Below are 24892 nucleotides of genomic sequence, written 5' to 3' on the forward strand. Positions count from 1 at the left end.
CTCTGCCATTCGGAGAGCTGAACACACAATCTAGGCTACGCTGTGGGAGTGCTACATCGCCTTGAAGTTAAGACATTAACCCGAAGCCCCATCTGCTTTCTCAGGTGGTTGGATAAGATCCCACAGCACTGTTCGAAGAAGACAAGATGATTGCTCACTGGTGTCCTGGCCGATATTTATCATTCAGCCAATAGCTAAAGAACAGTTATCCAGTCATTTGGGAGTTGCTGATAGCTGCAGTGGTACCGAGTGTGTACCGAGTGTTCACTTTAACAGCAAAGATAAAAGAATGAACAGCTTGCCACACGGTGGGTTACTCAACCAGTTAGTGGAGCTTCATTGGAGAGGCGTCACTCGCTTACGGTCCAGGATGGAAGAGAGGGAAAATCTCCCAAATGTTTCTGATGATGTCACCACATAATAGAACCATAGAATCCCTACAGTGCAGAAGGAGGTTACTCGGCCCATTGCACGGATAGCATTCCCTCCAGGATCCCACCCACCCTGACCCGGATGCCATTTTATGGTGGGCTGGACAGGGCCTTGGAAGCCCACCCTTGCCCCAATTAAGACCCTGAAGTGATCACTCAATGGCCTCCTCCCATCCGCTCTGAATCTTTAGGCTAGGGAGCGCCGGATGGCTGTGTTGGGAAACAAATGGTTCTCACCCTGGATCTAGGGCAGGACGTTGGGGTGGGGCGCGGGGGATACATTCCCCACCACCGAGCACTCACCATCCTGAAAATTCAGGCCCGTGTCTTCAAGCCCCATTTCAGACAGATGAGCACAAAATCTAGGCTGACGCTGCAGTGCTGAGGAGAGCTGCACTGAAAGGAGAAACTAAAGCCCACCTCCTGGTTCAGGTCAATGTCAAAGATCCTGTGGCATTATCTGAAGAAAACACTGTAGAGCTCCAGTGCTCTAACCATCGTCTATTCATTGGCTAACACCCAGAAACTGTTCATCTTGGCATCATCTCATTGCTCTGACCAAGACCGCAAGGAACTACAAAGGGTCATGAACGAAGTCCAGTCCATCACTCAAACCAGCCTCCCATCCATTGACTCTGTCTACATTTCCCGCTACCTTGGAAAAGCAGCCAGCATGATCAAGGACATGCTCTCTTCCACCTTCTTTTGTCGGGAAAAAGATACAAAAGTCTGAAAATACGTACCAACCGACTCGAGAACAGTTTCTCCCCTGGTGCCATCAGACTTTTGAATGGATCTACCACATTTTAAGCTGATCTTTCTTTTCACCCTATCTGTAACTGCAACACTACATTCTGCACCCTATCCTTTCCTTCTCCCCTATGTACTCTATGAACGGTATGTTTTGTCTGTATAGTGCTCAAGAAACAATACTTTCACTGTATCCCAATACATGTGACAATAATTCAATTCATTGCTGTTTGTGGGAGCTTGCTGTGTACAAATGGGCTGTCATAATAGTCTACAATACAGCAGTGACTACACTTCGATACTCATCATTCTGAAGATTATCATTGGCTGGGAAGTACATGGGATATGAGATGAAAGGCATCATATAATAAATTCTGATCCCCTCTCTCTCAACTCGCCACACTCCCGACATCCTGCACCTAGTCAATCTTCAGGCACGTTGCAACCTCAGTGTGTAATCTTTAATCTCTTGCTGCAGAGCAGTCCTTTAATTCCTGCCGAGATTGAATTCTTCTCTCTCTTTTTACTATCCAGGTGAATTTTATCACAGTCTGTCGGTCCCTGCATCGGATCACCGTAAGGATGGGCGTGAGGGTCACCACCCCCTGGACTTTAAACACAATGTGCCTTTCCTGAGTCGCAGCTGTTCCATCCCAGCTCTGCCTGTCAAAAGCAGCTCCCCAAAATCCGAGTTTCTGAGGTAAGCTCTCCTCTCTAATCCCCACCTTCACTGCTCTCTCCGGTTCACAGTGAGCTCGCTCCGTGTTTTAATCCGTTTCCCTGCCTTTGTTCTTCTCAGTGTAGTTGAGGAACAAGTGGATGATTTCAGCATTCCCTCCTCTCCGGAAGAAAACGCGGGACTCTTCCTATTACAGAAGGACAGCGAGCGCAGGGATACGCTCTTCAAAATCCTGACTGAGGACTGCGACACTGTGGTCCAGAACATTCTGGAAGCCCAGGCACAGGTACGCAACACTTCACTCCTGACTGATTGCACACATGGTGAAAGTGAACTGAACTGGATTGGCCTGAGGTGATCTGCCGAAAGGTCATTGCCCTAAAATGTTAACTCCGTTTCTCCGCGATGCTGCCTGACCTGCTGAGTATTTCATAGAATCCCTACAGTGCAGACTGAGAGGCCATTCAGCCCATCGGGTCTGTGCCGACCCCAATCCCACCCAGGCCCTATCCCCATAACCCCTCATATTTACCCTGCTAATCCCCCTGGCACTAGGGTCAATTTAACATGGCCGATCCGCCTAACCTGCACATCTTTGGACTGTGGGAGGAAACCCACGCAGACACGGGGAGAACATGCAAACTCCACACAGACAGTGACCCAAGGCCGGGAATTGAACCCGGGTCCCTGGTGCTGTGAGGCAGCAGTGCTAACCACTGTGCTACCGTGCGTTAGTTTATTTATTTATTAGTGTCACAAGTAGGCTTACATTAACACTGCAATGAAGTTACTGTGAAAATCCCCCAGTCGCCACACTCTGGCGCCTGTTCGAGTACACTGAGGGAGAATTTAGCATGGCCAATGCACTTAGCCAGCAGTGCTAACCACTGTACCACCGTGCCACCCATATCTGGGTGCTACAACAGATTATATACATACTAAATCCATATACTACAACAGATAACAATATGGCCGTGAGTAAGATTGGTGCAGTTTTATGGTCAGCTTTGTACAGTGCGCCAATGAAGGTTGAGACTGACGACTCACTTAATGTCAGACCTTTGTAGAGGGGTGATATTTATGATGATGCTATCCTGATCTGGTCCTCTGAAGCACCCCTGAATGTCGTTTAGTAAATACTGCCCCAGTCTGTTGAGAATCATTGATCCCCAGGCTGTGCAGGTTTGAATGGCTCTTGGTACCTGGTGACACAATGCCTTTTCAGCTGTCCTATTAATGGAGATCCCCCACCTTGTGCACGTTATCCCGGGGGTTCTGGACAGGGTGGATGTGGAGAGCATGTTTCCCCTTGTGGAAGAATCTAGAACCTGTTTGAAAATAAGGGGTCCCCCATTTAAAGCAGGGATGAGGTAAAATTATTCCACCCCGAGGGCTGAGAGTCTCTGAGTTCTCTTCCTGAAAGGTTGAGGTTACAATCTTAGAACCATAGAATCCTACAGTGCAGAAGGAGGCCATTCGGCCCATTGAGTTTGCACCGACCACAATCCCACTTAGGCCCTGTCCTTATAACCCCATCCATTTACCCTAGCTAATCCCCCTGACAGTAAGGGGTAATTTACCATGGCCAATCCATCTAACCCGCACATCTTTGGACTGTGGGAGGAAACCAGAGCACCCAGAGGAAACCCACGCAGGCATGGGGAGAACGTGCAAACTCCACACAGACAGTGACCCAAGCCGGGAATCGAACCCGGGTCCCTGGTGTTGAGAGGCAGCAGTGCCATCCACTGTGCCACCGTGCCGCAGAGTCTTGGCAGAGGTGGATAGATTCTTGGTAAGCGACGGGGGATTGATAGGTTATCTGGGGAAGGTGGGATGTCGAGTTGAGGTGATATCAATCAGATCAGCCATGATCTTACTAAATGGTGGGGCACGCTCGAGGGGCTGAATGGCCTCCTCCAGCCCCTTGTTCATAATTCATAATCCTTCTTTCTCTATCTTCTTTCTTATTCTTGTCTAACTTTACCTGATTCAGGGGGCGCTCTGAGTATTGGTAGTCAGGCTGGTTGAAGCAACTGCTCTTTTCCTGTCTGATGTTTCTCACATGCGCGTAGCTCCTTCACTACCAGGAAAATCCGAGGATTTAAACCCTGTGTTTGTTTGGCTTTGTGAAGCTGCCAGGCACAACATTCCAAGAAATGCAAGCTCCATGTGCTGTGACAGAGAGCGAGTAGATTGCAACACCCAAGGGGCAGCGAATCATGCCAGCTGCCGCTCGTGATTCTCCAGTCTTGTCCATCCTTTAGGGAAGGCGATGGCATGATGGTGTTGTCACTTATTTAGTAATCCAGAGACTCTGGGGACCTGGGTTCAAATCCCACCACAGCAGATGGTGAAACTTGAATTCCATTTTTGAAAATCTGGAATTAAAAAGTCTAATGACGACTTTAAATTGTTTGTCGTAAAACCAGGTCTTTTACAAGCCCTGGTTTTTACAACTGGTTCACAAATATCCTGAAGCCTATGATCCTCACCCGGGCTGGTCTCTCTATGACTCCAGATCCAGAGCAATGTGGTTGACTCTCAAAGGCCCTGTGAAGTGGAGGGCAGTTAGAAATGGGCAATAAATGCTGGCCCAGCCAGCGAGGCCCACAAATGAAGAGCACACAATCTTCTGAGGTGTTAAGCCGAGGGCGCGACGTCTCTCCCGGGTGAATGAAAAAGACCCCACGGCACTATTTGGAAGAAGGGGAGAGGCTGTTAAGCCTGGCATCCTGGTCTGTATTTACCCCTCAGCCAACCCTATCGAAGGAGTTTAATTGGTTGCTTATCTAATCGCTGAGTGAGGGAGGTTGCTGGGTGCAGATTGGCTGCCGAGCTTATACCAGCGACTGAGCAACAAAAGTATCTCATTGGCTGCCATGCGATTTGTTACATCCCATGGTGCTGGGGCGATGAAAGTCCAGAGTCGTGGTGAACTGAAGCTAAACATCTCCCCTCAGAGCAGGAGGAAACGTGTGACTGTTTTCTCTCAGCCCTTCCCACACGGGAATGTAAACCTGTGCTGTGTAAATAACAGAGTAGCAGGAATTGGGTGGCGCGGTGGTTGGCACTGCTGCCTCACAGTGCCAGGGATCCAGGTTTGATTCCCGGCTTGGGTCACTGTCTCTGTGGAGTCTGCACGTTCTCCCCATGTCTGCGTGGGTTTCCTCCGGGTGCTCCAGCTTCCTGCCACAGTCCGAAAGACGTGTTGGTTAGGTGCTAAATTCTCCCTCAGTGTACCCGAACAGGTGCCGGAGTGTGGCAACTAGGGGATTTTCGCAGTGACTTCATTGCAGTGTTAATGTAAGCCTACTTGTGAAACTAATAAATGAACTAAATTTAAACTTGGCTGTTGGTTTACTCCTTCTCTCTGGGTATAAAAGGTTGGTCAGCTCCTTCTATCTGGGTTTAATGTGTTGCCCGCGCGGTGAGGAAGCTGCTTCCAGCGGTTTCATGTGTTGTTCACACAATTTTATTCCTTCCTCACTTCAAAACAGAAATCTGACTCCAAGTTAACATGTGAACACATCAGGCAACTGGTCACCTGTCTGAAGGACTACATTCGATCCCCAAACCACAAGCTGATTGTCAAAGCCCTGTCTAACCTGCAGACAGAGATACACTTTGACAAGGGGGTACTCAACGAGATCCAGATCATCATCTTCAGCTTCCAAGATGCGGTAAGTGTAAAGCCAGTGAGGTGACACACAACCGGGACACTGAGAGACCGGGACGCTGTGAGTGAGGGTGGGGGCGCTGTGAGTGAGGGTGGGGGCGCTGTGAGTGAGGGTGGGGACGCTGTGAGACCGGGACGCTGTGAGTGAGGGTGGGGGCGCTGTGAGTGAGGGTGGGGACGCTGTGAGTGAGGGTGGGGGCGCTGTGAGTGAGGGTGGGGACGCTGTGAGACCGGGACGCTGTGAGTGAGGGTGGGGGCGCTGTGAGCGAGGGTGGGGGCGCAGTGAGCGAGGGTGGGGACGCTGTGAGACCGGGGCGCTGTGAGTGAGGGTGGGGACGCTGTGAGTGAGGGTGGGGGCGCTGTGAGTGAGGGTGGGGACGCTGTGAGTGAGGGTGGGGTCGCAGTGAGTGAGGGTGGGGTCGCAGTGAGCGAGGGTGGGGGCGCAGTGAGCGAGGGTGGGGGCGCTGTGAGCGAGGGTGGGGGCGCTGTGAGTGAGGGTGGGGGCGCTGTGAGTGAGGGTGGGGACGCTGTGAGTGAGGGTGGGGACGCTGTGAGTGAGGGTGGGGTCGCAGTGAGCGAGGGTGGGGTCGCTGTGAGCGAGGGTGGGGGCGCTGTGAGTGAGGGTGGGGACGCTGTGAGTGAGGGTGGGGGGGGTGTGAGCGAGGGTGGGGGCGCAGGGAGCGGGAACGTTGCAGTTTATACACAGACACACACTCACACACACACAGACACACACTCACACACACACACACACACACACACACACACACACACAGACACACACTCACACTCACACACACACACACACACACACACACACACACACACACACACACACACACACACACACACACGATGGCTTTACTGATTCATCGGGCTATTCTTTCCAGGTGATAAAAGTGCTCCGACATCACCAGATTAAACCACACTGGATGTTTGGCTTGGACAACATCATTCGCAAGGCCATGCAGATAGCCTTCAGTATTCTAATCCCAGGTACGTGGTGGGGCCAGGGATTGGTCCTCAGTGCAATCTCCTCCATTTCATCAAACCCTTTCCTCTCATCCACGGCACCTCAAAGTATAACTGATCCTCTCACTATCCTGCCCCAGTGTTGGGGAGTCTTTAGGCTAATCAGCTCCCCTCGCCACACACCAGCACCACCCCCCCCCAACCCCTGGCCCACAAACCCCTTGACCCTCCCGCCCCCCAGCGAGCAGGAGAGTGGAGGGCCTCTCTTGTTTGGATTGCAGTTTCCCATTCAGAGCCCCACATTGACTTCTGATGGATATTTAAAACAACGAATCGCTATGTTAGAACATAGAACATTACAGCGCAGTACAGACCCTTCGGCCCTCGATGTTGCGCCGACCAGTGAAACCAATCTAAAGCCCCTCTAACCTATGCTATTCCAATATCATCCATATGTTTATCCAATGACCATTTAAATGCCCTTAATGTTGTTAAGGTTTACCAACTCCACTGCAACATAGTGGAGCGCAGAAGTACAAAACCTCTTAGAATCAGAGAAATTCACAGCTCAGAAAGAGGCCATTCCGCCCATTGCATCTGTCCCAGCCCCAATCCACTTTCCAGCTCTTGTCCTTTCGCCCTTTAGTTTCCAGCACCTCAAGTGCATATCAAATGTTTTCTTTAATACGATGAAGGTTTCTGTCTCCGATATCTTTTCAGACAAAGAGTTCAAATTTCACCATGCTATGAGTGGTAAAAAAGATTAAACTCCACTCTAACCCTTTGGCCAAGGATTCTATGCCGCCCAATTTCTGACCTCACAAGGGAAACAGGTACTCCCTATCCACTATAATTAGGGCCACATATTTTATACACTTCAATTATACCTCCCCTATCCAAAGAAAATAACCCCAGCAAATCCACCCTTTCCTCACATGGTCATTCCTGGCAACATCTTTATCAATCTGGTCTGTACCCGCTCCAGCAAGATAACCTGCTTAATGCAATGCAGTGACCAGAACCATAGACAGTACCCCAGCTGTGAGCTGGTGTGAACAAGCGTAACTTGTCTTCTGCTCTTGTAATCCATGCCTTGGCTAATAAAGGAAAGTATCCCTTCTTCACCATCATATCTCCCTGCTTCAGGGAGCTGTGAGCATGCAATCCAAGGTCCCCCTGTTCCTCCATCCTCCTCACAATATGACCATTTATAGTCCATTCCTTTGCACTGTTTGCTCTTGTAAATCCCAATACATGTTTAGGAAGAATGAGACTGAAGCCGGCCTGTACCTTAAAACCGGTTCAAGTCCAAGACAGTAAAAGTCACAGACTCTCCCAGACCTCCAGAGGGAACTGGTTTCTCTCCTCCTGCAATGATTCTCTAGCCTTTCCTCTGTTGGGGATAGCTGTGCTTAATTACCAACTTAAAGCGTGTATTCTATTGCAACTCGAGTGCTCCTCCCCAAATACCTCGCCTCACACTTCTCAGGAGTCGACTCCATTTGCCCCTTCTCTTCCCACTGGACCAGTCCCTTGATAACTTCCTGTCATCCCCAGCCTTCTATCTCAATGTCAACCTCACCGCCAATTGTCACTGCGTCAAAATCCAGGAACTCCCTCTCTAACAGCACTGTGGGTGTATCTGCACCACATGGACTGCAGCGATTCAAGAAGAAAGCTCACCACCACCTTCTCAAAGGGCAGTTAGGGAAGGGCAATAAATTCTGGCCCGGCCAGCAACAGCCAAGCGAGAACGAATATATTTTTTAAGAACCTGAAATTTCTTTAAACACTCCCTACATTCATTGATTAAATGCCACAAGAAGCAAAAGATGTAATAACGATACATAACACCCAATAGGAATAGCTTTCCAGTTACAAAAATACCTGTTGAATATCACTGTTTGCTGTGAGCTGTTGAACCAATTTTGAATCCAACTTGCCCCTTTTCCTCGGATCCCATGGCTTTTACTTGTTCTATCGGTTTGCAAAGTGGGATCTTGTCAAAATCCTTGCTAAAAATCCACGTAGACTACATCAAATAGACTGTCCTCATCGACTCCCCTTGCTGCCTCCTCGAAAACTTCAATTGAATGAGAGACACAACCTCCTTTTAGCAACTTTCCTTGATTAATCCATGTTTTCTTAAGCAACGAATTATACTCTGCCTCAGAATTTGTTGTTTGATTACCTTCCACTTATCTGCATTAGAGGAGTGGCTGGGTCATTGTCGGAATAAAATCTACCTCTCAATTCTCCAACGTCAGCCGAGGTTTAGTTGGTAGTCCCGGGTCTGCAATTACATTTAAATTGTGATTTACATCGTTTACATGGTTCTGCGCCGATTTCTGGCGCAGAGCTGACGATGCCCGAAATCTGACGGCCAGAGGCCGTGGTGCTCAGTGGGAAGCATAAGACCAAAAGACATAGGAGCAGAATTAGGCCACTCGGCCCACTGCGTCTGCTCCGCCATTCAATCATGGCTGATTTTTTTCTCATCCCCATTCTCCTGCCTTTTCCCCATAACACCTTATTAATCAAGAACCTATCTGTCTCTGTCCTAAAGACACTCAATGACCCGGCCTCCACAGCCTTCTGCGGCAAAGAGTTCCACAGATTCACCACTCTCTGGCTGAAGAAATTCCTCCTCAACTCTGTTTTAAAGGATCGTCTCTTTAGCCTGAGGTTGTGCCCTCTGGTTCTAGTTTTTCTGACTCGTGGAAACATTCTGTCCACGTCCACTCTATGCAGGCCTTGCAGTATCCTGTAAGTTTCAATAAGATCCCCCCTCATCCTTCTAAACTCCAACGAGTACAGACCCAGAGTCCTCAACCGTTCCTCATACGACAAGCTCTTCATTCCAGGGATCATTCCTGTGAACCTCCTCTGGACCCTTTCCAAGGCCAGCAAATCCTTCCTTAGATATGGGGCCCAAAACTGCTCACAATACTCCAAATGGGGTCTGACCAGGTCCTTATACAGCCTCAGAACTACATCCCTGCTCTTGTATTCTAGCCCTCTCGACATGAATGCTAACATTGCATTTGCCTTCCTAACTGTCGACTGAACCTGCATGTTAACCTTAAGAGAATCTTGAACAAGGACTCCCAAGTCCCTTTGTGTTTCTGATTTCCTAAGAATTTTCCCATTTAGAAAATAGTCTATACCTCCATTCCTCCTTTCAAAATGCATAACCTCACACTTTTCCACATTGTATTCCATCTGCCACTTCTTTGCCCACTCTGCTAACCTGTCCAAGTCTTTCTGCGGCCCCCTACTTCCTCAATACTACCTGTCCCTCTACATATCTTTGTATCATCTGCAAACTTAGCAACAGTGCCTTCAGTCCCTTCCTCCAAATCGTTAATGTATATTGTGAAAAGTTGTGGTCCCAGCACTGACCCCTGAGGCACACCACTAGTCACCGGCTGCCATCCTGAAAAAGACCCCTTTATCCCCATTCTCTGCTTTCTGCCAGTCAGCCAATCCTCTATCCATGCCAGGATCTTACCCTTAACACCATGGGCACTTAACCTATTTAACAGTCTCCTATGTGGCACCTTGTCAAAGGCCTTCTGGAAATCTAAATAAATCACGTCCACTGGTTCTCCTTTATCTAACTTCCTTGTTAACTCCTCAAAGAACTCTAACAGATTTGTCAGACATGATGTCCCTTTGACGAAGCCGTGCTGACTCAGTCCTATTTTATCATGCACTTCCAAGTACTCTGCAATCTCATCTTTAATAATGGACTCTGAAATCTTGCCAATGACCGAAGTCAGGCTAACCGGCCTATAATTTCCCATCTGCTGCCTCCCTCCCTTCTTAGACAGCGGTGTTACATTAGCTACTTTCCAGTCCTCTGCAACCCTCCCTGCCTCCAGTGATTGCTGAAAGAGCACCGCCAATGCCTCCACACTTTCCACTACATGGCCTCCGTTTGGGTCTCCTGGCCCACTGTGCTGCTAAAGCAGCATGGCATGCTGGGAGAATCGGCCCCTTGATGTTTACTGTACAAGAGATGGGTATTTGAACAAAGATACTTGTGGGTAACTGGCAGCCATTGGTCTGCCAATGGTGAGTCAGCACCTTGAGAGGAAGTGGGGGAGCAAGTTGAAGGAAGGGCCGATGAGAAAGTTACTTGTCACAGAGTCTTACTCCGATCTTCTCTTTCAGACCCAAAGCTGCAAATACAGGGCTCCTTTGATCAGGAGACAGACGAGCAAGGCACGGACAACATTCTGGGGAAGTGGAGCGGGAGTGATCCCGACATGCGGGAACCAGAGGCATTGGATCTGCAGATGGACGGCGCGGGAACCTCGGGTGTCAGCACACTGAGTCGCTCAGTATCCCACGATTCCCAGCAAAACTCCTGCCGCCTCATTATACAGCTCGGTCGACTGAGAGCAGAAACAAACTGGTATGAACAGCAGTCACTGTTACTCCAGGGAATGGACAGCGGCCACTGTTAGCCCAGGGAATGGACAGTGGTCACTGTTAGCCCAGGGAATGGACAGCGGTCACTGTTAGTCTAGGGAATGGACAGTGGTCAATGTTAGCCCAGGGAATGGACAGCGGTCACTGTTAGCCCAGGGAATGGACAGCGGTCACTGTTAGTCTAGGGAATGGACAGTGGTCAATGTTAGCCCAGGGAATGGACAGCGGTCACTGTTAGCCCAGGGAATGGACAGCGGTCACTGTTAGCCTAGGGAATGGACAGCGATCACTGTTAGCCCAGGGAATGGACAGTGGTCACTGTTAGCCCAGGGAATGGACAGCGGTCACTGTTAGCCTAGGGAATGGACAGTGGTCAATGTTAGCCCAGGGAATGGACAGCGGTCACTGTTAGCCTTGGGAATGGACAGCGATCACTGTTAGCCCAGGGAATGGACAGTGGTCACTGTTACCCCAGGGAATGGACAGCGGTCACTGTTAGCCTAGGGAATGGACAGTGGTCACTGTTAGCCTAGGGAATGGACAGTGGTCACTGTTAGCCTAGGGAATGGACAGTGGTCACTGTTAGCCTAGGGAATGGACAGCGGTCACTGTTAGCCTAGGGAATGGACAGCGGTCACTGTTAGCCTAGGGAATGGACAGTGGTCAATGTTAGTCTAAGGAATGGACAGTGGTCACTGTTAGCCTAGGGGAATAGACAGTGGTCACTGTTAGCCCAGGGAATGGACAGTGGTCATTGTTAGCCCAGGGAATGGACAGTGGTCACTGTTAGCCTAGGGAATGGACAGTGGTCACTGTTAGCCCAGGGAATGGACAGTGGCCACTGTTAGCCTAGGGAATGGACAGTGGCCACTGTTAGTCCAGGGAATGGACAGTGGTCACTGTTAGCCCAGAGAATGGACAGCGGTCACTGCTAGCCCAGGGAATGGACAGTGGTCATTGTTAGCCCAGGGAATGGACAGTGGTCACTGTTAGCCTAGGGAATGGACAGTGGTCACTGTTAGCCCAGGGAATGGACAGTGGCCACTGTTAGCCTAGGGAATGGACAGTGGCCACTGTTAGTCCAGGGAATGGACAGTGGTCACTGTTAGCCCAGAGAATGGACAGCGGTCACTGCTAGCCCAGGGAATGGACAAACAGAGAATAATACAGCAACAAAGTCTGACCTCTCCTCTAGATGCATTGCTGATGTCTAAGTTTGTGTTGCGGCCTTCTGCTTAGCACATATGTACCAATCAGTAACAATGCAGGTTCCTTATTTAGAGATAAGACTAAATATGAAGTCTTCTAGTGCAGTGGTATTGCCCTGCCTCTGGACCAGGCGTTCAGGGTTCATGTCCCAGTTCTGAACTTGATGAGCCTGGAAGGTGTGACATTATGTAGCCAAACAGGTTGATTATCAGTTTGTAAATCATTCTGATATACCTATGGCAGTCAGTAAGGATAGGAATGATTCCTGGTCAGGCATACATTTAAAATAGACTTATTTCTCAGAGTTACAAAGATAATGCCCAGAGTGGGCAGGGTGAGCCCTTAATCCATCTCCTTGCTCTAAAAATTAATTCAAATTCAAATTGAATCTAATTCATGGTCCCCACAAGAGACACAAACAAGATCCAAGCTGACAAGATAAGACATTACACCCCATCTTGGGCTTGATCTGACTCACTTGGTCGTAGCTAAAAGGCCGAGAAGCAACACTTACGGAGAAAACAAGAGCATTCAACTGCAGCACCAATGTAGGACCAGTCGGAGTCCATTGGTACCTGCAAAGAGAGGAATCTATACACAGGCACTGGTAGCTGGGAGATTATGTAGAAGGTGCCTGTCCTATAGGACTGAACCTCTGTTCCTTTCACAGAGTACATGGTGATGGACTGCAGTTTAAAATATGTCCCTAAAGACATATCACAACAGTTTTGTGTAGGAACAAGAGTAAGTGGGCCATTTGTCTCCCTGAGATTGTTCCATCGTTCAGTTAGACCTAAAATGAAAAAGGGACTTGAATTTATGTAACACTTTTCACAGCCCATGGACATCTCAAAGTGCTGTACAGCCAAGCTGAAGTATTGTCACTGTTGTAATGTAGGAAACAGGGGAGACAGTTTATTCACAGAGAGAACTGCCGCGATCAGCAATGTGACAATGACCCTATGATCTGTTTTTGGCCACGTTGTTTGAGAGATAAATATTGCCTGGGGTAACTTCGCTGCTTTTCTTCAAATTTGTGCCATGGGATCTCCTGCATCCACGCAAGATTGGGCCTCAGTTTAACACCTCATCTAAAAATCAGCACCTGTAACAGTGCAGCACGCCCCCAGTACGGCACTGGGCCGTCGGCCTTGATTGTTGCACACAAACCCTGGAGCGGGACTTGAACCCAGATTTAGAGGGGATTTGAGGAAAAGCTTCTTCACCCAGAGGGTGTTGGGAATCTGGAACTCAGTGCCTGAAAACATGATAGACGCGGGAACCCTCCCAACAGTTAAGAAGCATTTAGATGAGCACTTGAAACGCTGTAGCATACAAGGCTACGGACCAAGTGCTGAAAAATGGGATTAGAATAGATAGGTGCTTGATGGCTAGCGCAGACATGATGGACTGAAGGGCCTCGTGCTGTGCTCTCAAACTCTATGGGCAGGATTTTATGGCCTCGCTCATCCCGAAACTGTAAAATCCCGCCCGAGGTCAACGGACCTTTCCATGGTTCCGCCCCTTGCCCGCTCTGATTCCCGAGGCAAGCGGTATGGTAAAATTCTGGCCTATTAGCACTGCTGCTTCACAGCTCCAGGGTCCTGGGTTCGATTCCCGGCTTGGGTGACTGTCTGTGTGGAGTTTGCACATTCTCCTCGTGTCTGCGTGGGTTTCCTCCGGGTGCTCCGGTTTCCTCCCACATTCCAAAGATGTGCGGGTTAGGTTGATTGGCCATGCTTAAATTGCCCCTTAGTGTCCTGAGATGTGTAGGTTAGAGGGATTAGTGGGTAAAATATGTAGGGATATGGGGGTAGGGCCTGGGTGGGATTGTGGTCGGTGCAGACTCGATGGGCCGAATGGCCTCTTTCTGTACTGTAGGGTTTCTTTCTTTCTTTCTATAACTCTAACCTTGGAAGCCAGAGGTACAAGTGCGGAGTCACAGCAAGGCTCAGCTGTATCTCAGCTGCTTTCTCTGTCCATATCCCATAATATCCTCACCCAATAATTATCTGTCTGTCCCAGTCTTGGAAACTCCAATTGACCATCGGAACCCATAGCCTTTTGGGGCGAGAGTTTCACATTTCCACTTATCCCAGTGTGGAAAGGAATTTCCTGATTGCAATCCTGAATCGCTCAACTCCTTTTTAGATTATGTTCCCTCATTCTTGATTCCCCCACCAGGGGGAAAGGTTTCTCCATATCGACCCCATCAAACATTTTAAACACTTTGATACCCTTCAATCTACACAGAAAAAGATCAAATTAAACACTCTCTAATTGTTAACCTCGTTCAAATCATAGAGTTTTACAACACGGAAAGAGGCTCTTCTGCCCATCATGTCTGTGCCGGCCATCAACCATCTATCTATTCTAATCCTATTTTCCAGCACTTGGTCTGGAGCCTTGTATGCTAAGGCATTTCAAGTGCTCATCTAAATGCTTCTTAAATGCTGTGAGGGTTCCCCCCTCCACCACCCTTCCAAGCAGTGAGTTCCAGATTCTCGAAACCCTCTGAGTGAAAATGTTTTCCCTCAAATCCCCTCTAAACCTCCTGCCCCTCCCCTTAAATCTATGCCCCCTGGTTATTGACCTCTCTGCGAAGGAGAAAAGTTTCTTCCGATCCACCCTACCTATGTCCCTGATAATTTTGTACCCCTCAATCAGGTCCCCGCTCAGCCTTCTCTGCTCCAAGGAAAACAACCCCAGCCTATCCAGCCTCTCCTCATAGCTGAAAAGCTCCAGCTCAGCAACATCCTGGTGAATCTCCTCTGCACCCTCTCCCGGGCAATCACATCCTTCCTATAATGTGGTGACCAGAACTGCACGCTGTACCCCAGCTGTGATCTAACCAACGTTTTATATACAGCTCCATCATAACCCACTGCTCTTATATTCTGTGCTTCAGATGAAAAAGGCAAGTATCCCATATGCCTTCTTAACCTTATCTACCTCTCCTGCTGTCTTCAGAGATCTATGGACATGCACAATAAGGTCCCTCTGATCCTCTGTACTTCCTAGGGATCAACCATTCATTGTGTATTCCCTTGCCTTGTTATTCCTCCCAAAATGAATTACCTCTCACTTTTCATGGTTAAATTTCATTTGCCATTGTTCTGCCCATCTGACCAGCCCATCTATATTGTCCTGTAATCTAAGGCTTTCCCCCTCGCTATTGACCACACCACCAATTTTTGTGTCATCTACAGATTTACTCCTACATTCACATCCAGATCATTAATGTACACCACAAACAACAAGGGACCCAGCACCGATCCCTGCAGAACACCACTGGACACCGGCTTCCTGTCACAAAAACAACCTTCTGCCTCCTGCCACTAAACCAATTTTGGATCTAGTTAGCCAAATTGCCCTGGATCTCATGGGTTTTTACCTTGTTCATTGCCTCCCATGTGGGACCTTGTCAAAAGCCTTACTGAAGTCCATGTTGACGATATCAACTGCACTGGCCTCATCTACACACCTAGTCACCTCCTCGAAAAATTCCATCAAACTTTTAAGATATGGGGGTGGGACTTTCCAGCCGCACTCATCCCAAAACCGGAAAATACGGCCTGAAGTCAACAGACCTTGGCATGGTCCCCCCCCCCTCCCCCACCCCCCCACCTGCTCTGATTCCCGTGGTGGGAATCCCTCCGAATTTCTACCAATGATTTCCCAACCACTGAAGCTAGACAGATCCCAGCTGCAATGGTTACCCTGACACTAAAAGTGTCTTTCCAATGTGCCTGTATCAGCCACAATCACAGGTTAGCAGGTTCAAGTCATCCTGCCCCATTCAGTCCCAGCCTCAGATAAGCCCTTCTTAGCTGTCCAGTCTTATGTTGCACCTGTAACATTGTCCTTTTACCTGGCGTGGGGTATTTATTTAATCAGATTCTGAAATTCATGACATTGATTTTGATTTATTATTGTCACATGTATTAATATACAGTGAAAAGTATTGTTTCTTGCGCACTGTACAGACAAAGCGTACCGTTCATAGAGAAGGAAAGGAGAGAGTCTAGAATGCAGTGTTCCAGTCATAGCTAGGATGTAGAGAAAGATCAGCTTAGTGCAATGTGGTTTTAGCTGAGTTTGAGGAGAAGGCTGGCTGAGGGCAGGTCCTGTACTCAGATTGATCCCGGCAACGCGCTGGAGAATGATGAATGGATGAAGAATTAACCAAATAAGTTGCCTCCATTAATTTACCGGGTCTTTAACTTTGCAGCCTTCTCGAAGACCTTGCAGAGAAAGAGAGAATGTTCCAACAGCTTCTAGTACAAGCTCTCCAGCAGAGGAACCATGAACTTGAGTCACTCCGAAAAAGATCAGAATCCACAGGTGAGTGACAAGTCAGCAAAGAATCGATCGGCGCAGATACAGCTGGAATTCCCAGACTGAGGAGTGTTTGATCCATTCCTCCAATTGGACAAATATCACTCCCCCCCCCACCCCCCCACCCAATCTGCCATGCCAGTGCAATCCATCTACTGACCAGCCTGCTGTTTAGCCGCTGTTTCCATTTGGCTGCAAAGGATGGCTAGAATCTTATAGTTTTCTGTGTGAAATGGCACAGGGTATGTTTCCTCAGGGAGAAAACTGCAGGTCTCAGGGGTGCGACCGTGAAGGATGGGAACAAGGGGTAAGGATAAAGCAGGAGGATAAGATCTATTTTTTGGGATGAAATATTGAAAGGGACCTGGGAACAGAAGATTCTCTAGGCCAGGGAATTCTGTGCCACCCAAGAATGACCCAATGTCAATTTGTCCCAATATCAAATTGCCCCATTCTGGCATATAATTCAAGCAAGCTGAGAGGCTATGGCTCAGTGATAGAACATTCGACTGGAGATCAAGAGGTTGTTGGTTCAAATCTGAATGTCCCCTTCAGTGTTTGATTGACGTTTGGGCGGCATGGTGGCACAGTGGTTAGCACTGCTGCCTCACAGTGCCAGGAACCCGGGTTCGATTCCAGGCTTGTTCACTGCCTGCGTGGAGTCTGCGCATTCTCCCCATGTCTGCGTGGGTTTCCTCCAGGTGCTCTGGTTTCCTCCCACAGTCCAAAGATGTGCGGGTTAGGTAGATTGGCTATGCTAAATTGCCCCTGAGTGACAGGGGGAGCTAGCTACGGTAAATGCATGGGGATAGGGCCTGGGTGGGATTGTGGTTGGTGCAGACTCGATGAGTCAAATGGCTTCCTTCTGCACTGTAGGATTCTTTGATTCTAAAATCTTAATATGGTCCTGCGGAAGTGCAGGGGTTAGACAGGACATTAAATCAAATCGGGTGGGTGTGAAAGATTCTGGAATACTATTGAAAAAAGAGTGGGTGAGTTCTCCAGAGTGTTCTGCCTAATATTTACCTCATGAGCATTTAAAAATGGATTATATGGTCGTTTATTGCAATTTTGGGAGCCAGCTTTGCACAAATTGGCTTTAACATTTGCCTATGTTACAAAGTGACTACACTTCACAAGTACTTAATGGGCTGCAGAGTGCTTTGAACAGTCCTGAGGACATGACATTTGGTATATTTTAAGAACACGTGGGCTAACAAAGATGAGAAGAAAGCAAACTTCCAAAAGACCAATGCCTGCACTCAATGCAAACATTGTTTTTTAATTCAACAAAGGTAAATCATTTGTCCTTGTATCAAGACTTTAGGCCTCGATGAAAGTAGTGTGCCCAGCTTTGTATAATGGAGTGATACTGAGTGTTTGGAAAGGCGGATGAAGAGGACTACAAGATTAATTCCCAGAGAGGCTCAATGAGCTACATTTCTATCCCTCAGAGAAGCATAGCCTTATGGAGAAGTTGAGTGAAGTTTATAAAATAGTGAGGTCACTGGGTTATATACATGTGGCCCAATTGTTTCAAATGGATTGGTTAAGGAAGACCAGCGTCTTGCTCACAAGTTGAATAAGAGTCAAACCAAGTTGGATGTTGGATGGTTCTTGGTTACCTGGTGGACACTGTCCTTACATGAGGAAGGATGTCCTTACTATAGAGGGTGTATACCGAAGGTTCACCAGGCCGGTTCTTGGGATGGCAGGTCTGTCATATGAGGAGAGACTAAGTCGGTTAGTATTGTATTCACTGGAGTTTAGAAGAGTGAGAGGAATCTTATAGAAACTTATAAAATTCTAACAGGGTTAGACAGGGTAGATTCAGAGAGAATGTTCCTGATGTTGGGAGAGTCCAGAACTCGGGTCATAGTTTGAGGATAAGGGGTAAACCTTTTAGAACTGAGGGGAGGAGAAATTTCTTCACCCAAAGCGTGGTGAATGTGTGGAATTCGCTGCCACAGAAAGTAGTTGAGGTCAAAATGTTGTCTGATTTCAAGAAGAAATTAGCAATAGCTCTTGGGGTTTTGGGGGGAAGGGGATCAAGATATTGAATTTGATGATCAGTCATGATCAAAACTAATGGCGGAGCAGGTTCAAAGGGCCGAATGGCCTACTCCTGCTTCTAGTTTCTATGTTTCTAATGGTTGTCAGCTCACACAGTGAACACTAATCAATTGAATTCCTTTGGGTGAGAGCTGGACTATCTCTGGTTGGCGTGGAGATCACGGTGTAACTGAGGGTAAGATTCCTGCTCGGTAATCAGAGCCAATGTGATCTTCTGGACTTGTTTTGATTACTTTAAGAGGATTGGAGAGGAACATCCAATCGATTTTTCTTTGCGTCTCCCAGGAGATGACATAGCTCCAGGTGAATGATGGGTATTTATATTCTGATGCATAAAGCATCACAAAAGAGTGAGAGGAGGAATGGACCAGTGAGTTGTCTCCATTTTCATAGAAACCATCCTGGGGGAGGAATCTCTCCTCTTCTTTGAAATAATGTCTTTTTTCTAATTCATTCGTGGGACATGGGCGTCGCTGGCTGGCCAGCATTTATTGCCCTTCCTTAGTTGCCCTTGAGAAGGTGGTGATGAGCTGCCTTCTTGAATCACTGCAGTCCATGTGCTGTGCATAGACCCACAATGCCGTTAGGGAGGGAATTCTGGAATTTTGACCCAGTGACTGTGAAGGAATGGCAATTATATTTCCTAGGTTGATGGCAGGTAGTCCATCCAGTTTCATTTCTTTGTTGAGATTTTGTAGCGATTGTTACAACTGAGTAGCTTGCTAGGCCATTTCCGAGGACAGTTGAGAGTCAACCACATTGCTGTGGCTCTGGAGTCACATGTAGGCCAGACCAGGTAAGGATGGCGGATTTTCTTCCCTCAAGGACATTAGTGAACCAGATGGTTTTTCTGACAATTGACAATGGTTTCATGGTCATCAGTAGATTCTTAATTCCAGATATTTTTTGTTGCATTCAAATTCCACCATCTGCCATGGCAGGATTTGAACCTGGTACCCCAGAATATTAGCTGAGTTTCTGGATTAATAGTCGAGCGATAATACCACTAGGCCATCACCTCCCCAATTATTAAAGGTTTAAGATTGGCACAGTGGTTAGCATTGCTGCCTCACAGTGCCATGGACCCGGGTTCAATTCCTGGCTTGGGTGACTGTGCGGAGTCTGTACGTTCTCCCCGTGTCTGCGTGGGCTTCCTCCCACAGTCTGAAAGACGTGTTGCTTAGATGCATTGGCCGTGCTAAATTCTCCCGCAGGCACTGGAGTGTGGCAACTGGGGGATTTTCACAGTAACTTCATTGCAGTGTTAATGTAAGCCTATTTGTGACAATAAAAATAAACTTTAAAGATGGCGTGGTGCCACTGGATACTTTCTGACCACAGCTGAGTTTGCAGATTGAGGTCAATGTTGACCAATCAGTCAAAGGGATAGCATAATGGACCCAGTATAAAAAAGACTTTAATCAACTTCTTTTAATCAACTTGGAATAATTGATTTATTATAAATGGAACTTATGTTTTAAAACAAGTTGCAAGAATTGGTTGACACACGATTTGTAATCTGGCAGTGCAACTATCAATCCCTCTTAAAATACCCCAACACACGCGGACACACACACGGACACACACACGTGTGGACACACGCACGGACACACATACACGCGGACACACACGCGGACAGGCGCGGACACGCGCGCGGACACACACGAGTGGATACACGCGCGGAGACAGGCGCGCGCGGACACACGTGGACACGCACGTGGACACGCGCACGGACACACGCGCGGAGACACAGGCGCGGAGACACGCGCGCGCGGACACACACGCGTGCGGACACACATGTGCGGACACGTGTGGACACACACGCGTGGACACACACGCCGACACACGCGCGGAGACACAGGCGCGAACACACGCGCGCAGGCACGCGAGCACAGACACGTGCGGGGACACGCGCGGAGACACACACGCAGGGACACATACGCGGGGAAACACACACACGCGGGGACACACGCGGGGAAACACACACACGTGGGGAAACACACACGCGGGGACGCACGCGGGGGGGCACACGCGGGGACGTACACACACGTGGGGACGCACGTGGGGGGACACATGCGGGGGGACACACGCGGAGACGCACACACGGGGACACATACAGGCACACACACTGACACACACACGCGGAGACGCACACACGGACGGACACACACGGACACACACACACGGACACACACACATGGACACACACACAGACAATAGGGTTTCTGAAAGAAGGGAGTTGAAAAAGGATTGATTTTTTAAAAACGGATAACATTTGCAGGGTTTCAATGCTGTTGATCTGGAGCTCCCTGATGTGAACTCAGATTGCTGGTCCCAGTAGATGCCAGGAGGTTCTCACCAATGGAGCTTTGGCTTGGAGAAACATAGAGCCAGATCAATCCTCCTTGTCTCAGCCCCTCAGGTTTCCAAAAGAATTCCTAGCCAGATACTGATATCCACTTTATTGCAGGCAAGACAAGGAGAATGTGAGCTGGACAATTTTTTACTTTCTCTGTTCAGTCTCTATTGAGTTTTTTTTTAAAGTTCATAACTTAAAGCTTATTTTTGTCAGGTGATATCCAGTAAATCCGTAGCGTTTGGCTTCAAACCGGTTTTTTTCCCATCAGTTAAAGTAATTGCAGTTTGAATAAACCATCTCTCCCTTTTCGAGGGCCGTGCTCGTTAATTTAAGTACTTTCCTAGAAAAGGCATTCTTGTTCACAGTCCCAGATGAATTTGTGACCCTTCTAAAACAAATCTAGCTCAGTTTCCATTGTCCAGAAAATGCAGTGGCCTTCCATATTTTCAAAGAAAATATTGTCCTGGAGGATACCTGGGGCGGCACGGTAGCACAGTGGTTAGCACTGCTGCTTCACAGCTCCAGGGTCCTGGGTTCGATTCCCGGCTCGGGTCACTGTCTGTGTGGAGTTTGCACATTCTCCTCGTGTCTGCGTGGGTTTCCTCCGGGTGCTCCGGTTTCCTCCCACAGTCCAAAGATGTGCGGGTTAGGTTGATTGGCCAGGTTAAAAATTGCCCCTTAGAGTCCTGGGATGTGTAGGTTAGAGGGATTAGCGGGTAAAATATGTGGGGGTAGGGCCTGGGTGGGATTGTGGTCGGTGCAGACTCGATGGGCCGAATAGCCTCCTTCTGCACTGCAGGGTTTCAATGATTCTTCTATGATTCTATGATAGAGTCATAGAGGTTTACAACATGGAAACAGGCCCTTCAGCCCAACTTGTCCATGCCGCCCTTTTTTTTAAACCACTAAAATAATCACAATTGCCCACATTTGGCCCATATCCCTCTATACCCATTTTATTCATGTAACTATCTAAATGCTTTTTAAAAGTCAAAATTGTACCCGCCTCTACTACTACCTCTGGCAGCTTGTTCCTGACACCACCCTCTGTGTGAACAAATTGCCCCTCTGGACACTTTTGTATCTCTCCCCTCTCACCATTGTTTGGGTTTAATCTCAGTTGTTTGGGTTTAATCTCAGTTGTTTGGGTTTAATCTCAGTTGTTTGGGTTTAGTCTCAGTTGTTTGGGTTTAATCTCAGTTATTTGGGTTTAATCTCAGTTGTTTGGGTTTAGTCTCAGTTGTTTGGGTTTAATCTCAGTTGTTTGGGTTTAATCTCAGTTGTTTGGGTTTAATCTCATTCACTACATTGCAGTAGTCTGTTTTTCAGTCCTTTCTTCTCCTGTACTGTCGCTGTTGGAGCATGTTAGGGAGCAGTTGATGAGTTCCTGATGCCACACAAATGTTGTTGCACCCCACAAAGGAAGGGTGAGGATCTACGTTAATCTTTCTTGTGAAATGCACCGAGTTCTGAACATTTCCAATGTTCAAGTGGCTCTCAGGGCAGGGGCACAAGGGAAGGGCAAGGCTTTGATGCTTCTCCAGGTTACAGCTGATGTTACATAGGGCCAAAATCTTGTCCTCTGCTCAGCCCCACTTCCCAGCAGTGAGAGGTGATTAAGGGCAGGGCCATTGTTGCTGCTGTCACTCGGGCGGCAGACAGGGGGCAGCATTGGGAGGAGATCTGGGAATGTTCTTAGCCAGAGGAAATGTGAGCTGGAACGAGAGAAAAGGTGGGGACCAGAAGGATTTTCATCCAGTCCTAAATATTCAAATAGGGTCAGTTTGGATTGGGTGGATCTGAGCGACAATTACCAATAGTTTTCTTTAATCATTCTTGTTTAATGACTTGCCCCTCTGGATTATTCATGGACAGATTCATGGGACGAATATCAATGCCCCTGAGATGGTTTGGATGGTAGGAAGCCAGGATTCTGGGTGTTCAGAACCCAAGTTATAATTATGGCAGCGTTAAGGATATCAAACTTGTTCTCTTTGGAAAAGAGACGACTTCGATTGACATCATTGAAGATTTGTGGGTAATTAATTGATTTCGGTGAAATGTTAGCTTCGGAGAGATTGGCCAAAATTCAAGAGAGCTGAGTTGAGCAGTGAAAAAGAGACAAGAAAGGGGGCGATCTTACCTTGTCGTCCTGCCGGTCGATGGGTGGGGTGAGCCAGTAAGATCGCGAGAGACCTGAAAAATCGAGTTCGTGCCTGACCTCCCGCCACTCACGATCTTACCGACACCAGACATCTGGCGAGATCAGGCTGAGGCTGATTGTAATATTTAAATTTAAATATTACAAGGGAGCCGGGGACGCAATCGACGGGCTCACTCGCCTTTGTGGCCTCACCGGTGAAGGTCCTCACTGCCAAGGGTCATGTGTGGCCCACATCAAGGGTGACCAGTCGTGATGGCCTCGCCAGTTAGACCGGAGGCCATTGAGACCGCCCCCCCCCCCCCCCCCCCCCCCCCCCCCCAGCAACCATGAGATCGGGGGAGGGGGGGTGTGCCCTTTGAGGGATCAGCTATGGAGGGCGGCAATAGCAGGCGGGGGGTGATCGGAGGCCAGCAGAAGCTGGGGGAAAGTGACTGACATACCTCTCTGCTCTGTGCTGGAACAGAGAGATCTGCACAAGTGCAATGGCACCCTCGGCTGCAACCTGCTGGCTTTCGGCCAGCTTGGGCCCCACATCCTCCCCCCTGCTGGCAGGAAACGGAACTTGCTTCCTTTTTTCCTCAAACTGAGGTGAGAATTGATTTTTAACTCGCTCAAAAAAATGGTGCGATTGTCTCCCATTTTCACGCTCGTTCGTCACTTAGAATATTTTTGGTAAGATCACCTCCAAAATCTTTAGGATCCTTCTTTAGCTCTTTGGATACAGGCTAGAAACATCTTTGAACTGAACGGATACATGAGTTGAAGCAACATCGGACAGAGGGATGGGTTGGAGATTGATCAAGAGAAGGTCAGGTTTCTTGATCGTCCCTGTTTGAGTTCAGTTTGGAAATCCGACCTCTTTCTATGAACCGTGTGAATGGAATTTGGTAAGAGCAGCTTGTTAAAGTTCTCTTCCATGTTCTTAACCAGAAGCCGTTTCAATTGCACTTTGTGACTCCCCTACGACTCCTGTGGATTCCGAAACTGAAGAGCTTACACAGTGGCTATCGACAAAGCAAGTCAATCAACGAACGATTGACAAGGTAAGAAATATTTCTGGTTTGTGCAGAGTGTTCGGAGATTATAATGGGGGACATTGTCAGATGCTTTTCAGGGATATCAGCATGACATCATTCACTGGAAGGGAAGAAAAACAGAAAATTCTGGAAATCTCAGCAGATCTGACAGTATTTGTGGAGAGAGAGACCAGAGCCAACGTTTCAAGTTGGTCATCCAGTCTCTCAACATCAGGTTAAAGTCCAACAGGTTTATTTGGAATCATGAGCTTTCGGAGCGCTGCTCCTTCATTAGGTGAGCGACGAGCTGGTTTCACATACACGGCATATATAGGCAGAGACACAATTGCAAGATAATTAAAGATTGGAACGCGAGTCTTTTCAGATAATCAAGTCTTTGCAGGCACAGGCAGTGCGAGTGGAGAGAGGGATAATCACAGGTTAAAGAGGTGTGAATTGTCTTAAGCCAGGACAGTTAGTAAGATTTTGCAAGCCCAGGCTGTATGGTGGGGATTACACGTACACCATTTGGCCTGGGCTTGCAAAATCTTACTAACTGTCCTGGCTTAAGACAATTCACACCTCTTTAACCTGTGATTATCCCTCTCTCCACTCGCACTGTCTGTACCTGTAAAGACTTGATTACCTGTAAAGACTCGTGTTCCACTCTTTAATTATCTTGCAATTGTGTCTTTGCCTATATATGCCGTGTTTGTGAACCTATCTCCACTCACCTGAAGAAGGAGCAGTGCTCCAAAAGCTCTTGATTCCAAGTAAACCTGTTG

The 24892-nt window shown here is 48.1% G+C and overlaps 1 protein-coding gene across 4 annotated transcripts in view; it reads left to right on the forward strand.

Moving 5' to 3' along the window:
* Positions 1 to 24892, forward strand: part of LOC144509221 (mitogen-activated protein kinase kinase kinase 5-like) — a 186962-nt gene that overhangs the window by 140074 nt on the left and 21996 nt on the right. For 3 of the 4 annotated variants that reach the window (XM_078237733.1, XM_078237735.1, XM_078237736.1), the window contains 7 exons: positions 1716 to 1881; positions 1981 to 2146; positions 5361 to 5543; positions 6430 to 6535; positions 10688 to 10931; positions 16389 to 16501; positions 24022 to 24134. In XM_078237733.1, coding sequence (XP_078093859.1) covers positions 1716 to 1881; positions 1981 to 2146; positions 5361 to 5543; positions 6430 to 6535; positions 10688 to 10931; positions 16389 to 16501; positions 24022 to 24134 — 1091 coding nt within the window. The remainder of the gene's footprint in view (positions 1 to 1715; positions 1882 to 1980; positions 2147 to 5360; positions 5544 to 6429; positions 6536 to 10687; positions 10932 to 16388; positions 16502 to 24021; positions 24135 to 24892) is intronic. The other variant, XM_078237734.1, reaches the window with a different exon arrangement.

This window comes from Mustelus asterias, chromosome 21, assembly GCF_964213995.1.
Source record: "Mustelus asterias chromosome 21, sMusAst1.hap1.1, whole genome shotgun sequence".
NCBI classification, from domain to species: Eukaryota; Metazoa; Chordata; class Chondrichthyes; order Carcharhiniformes; family Triakidae; genus Mustelus; species Mustelus asterias.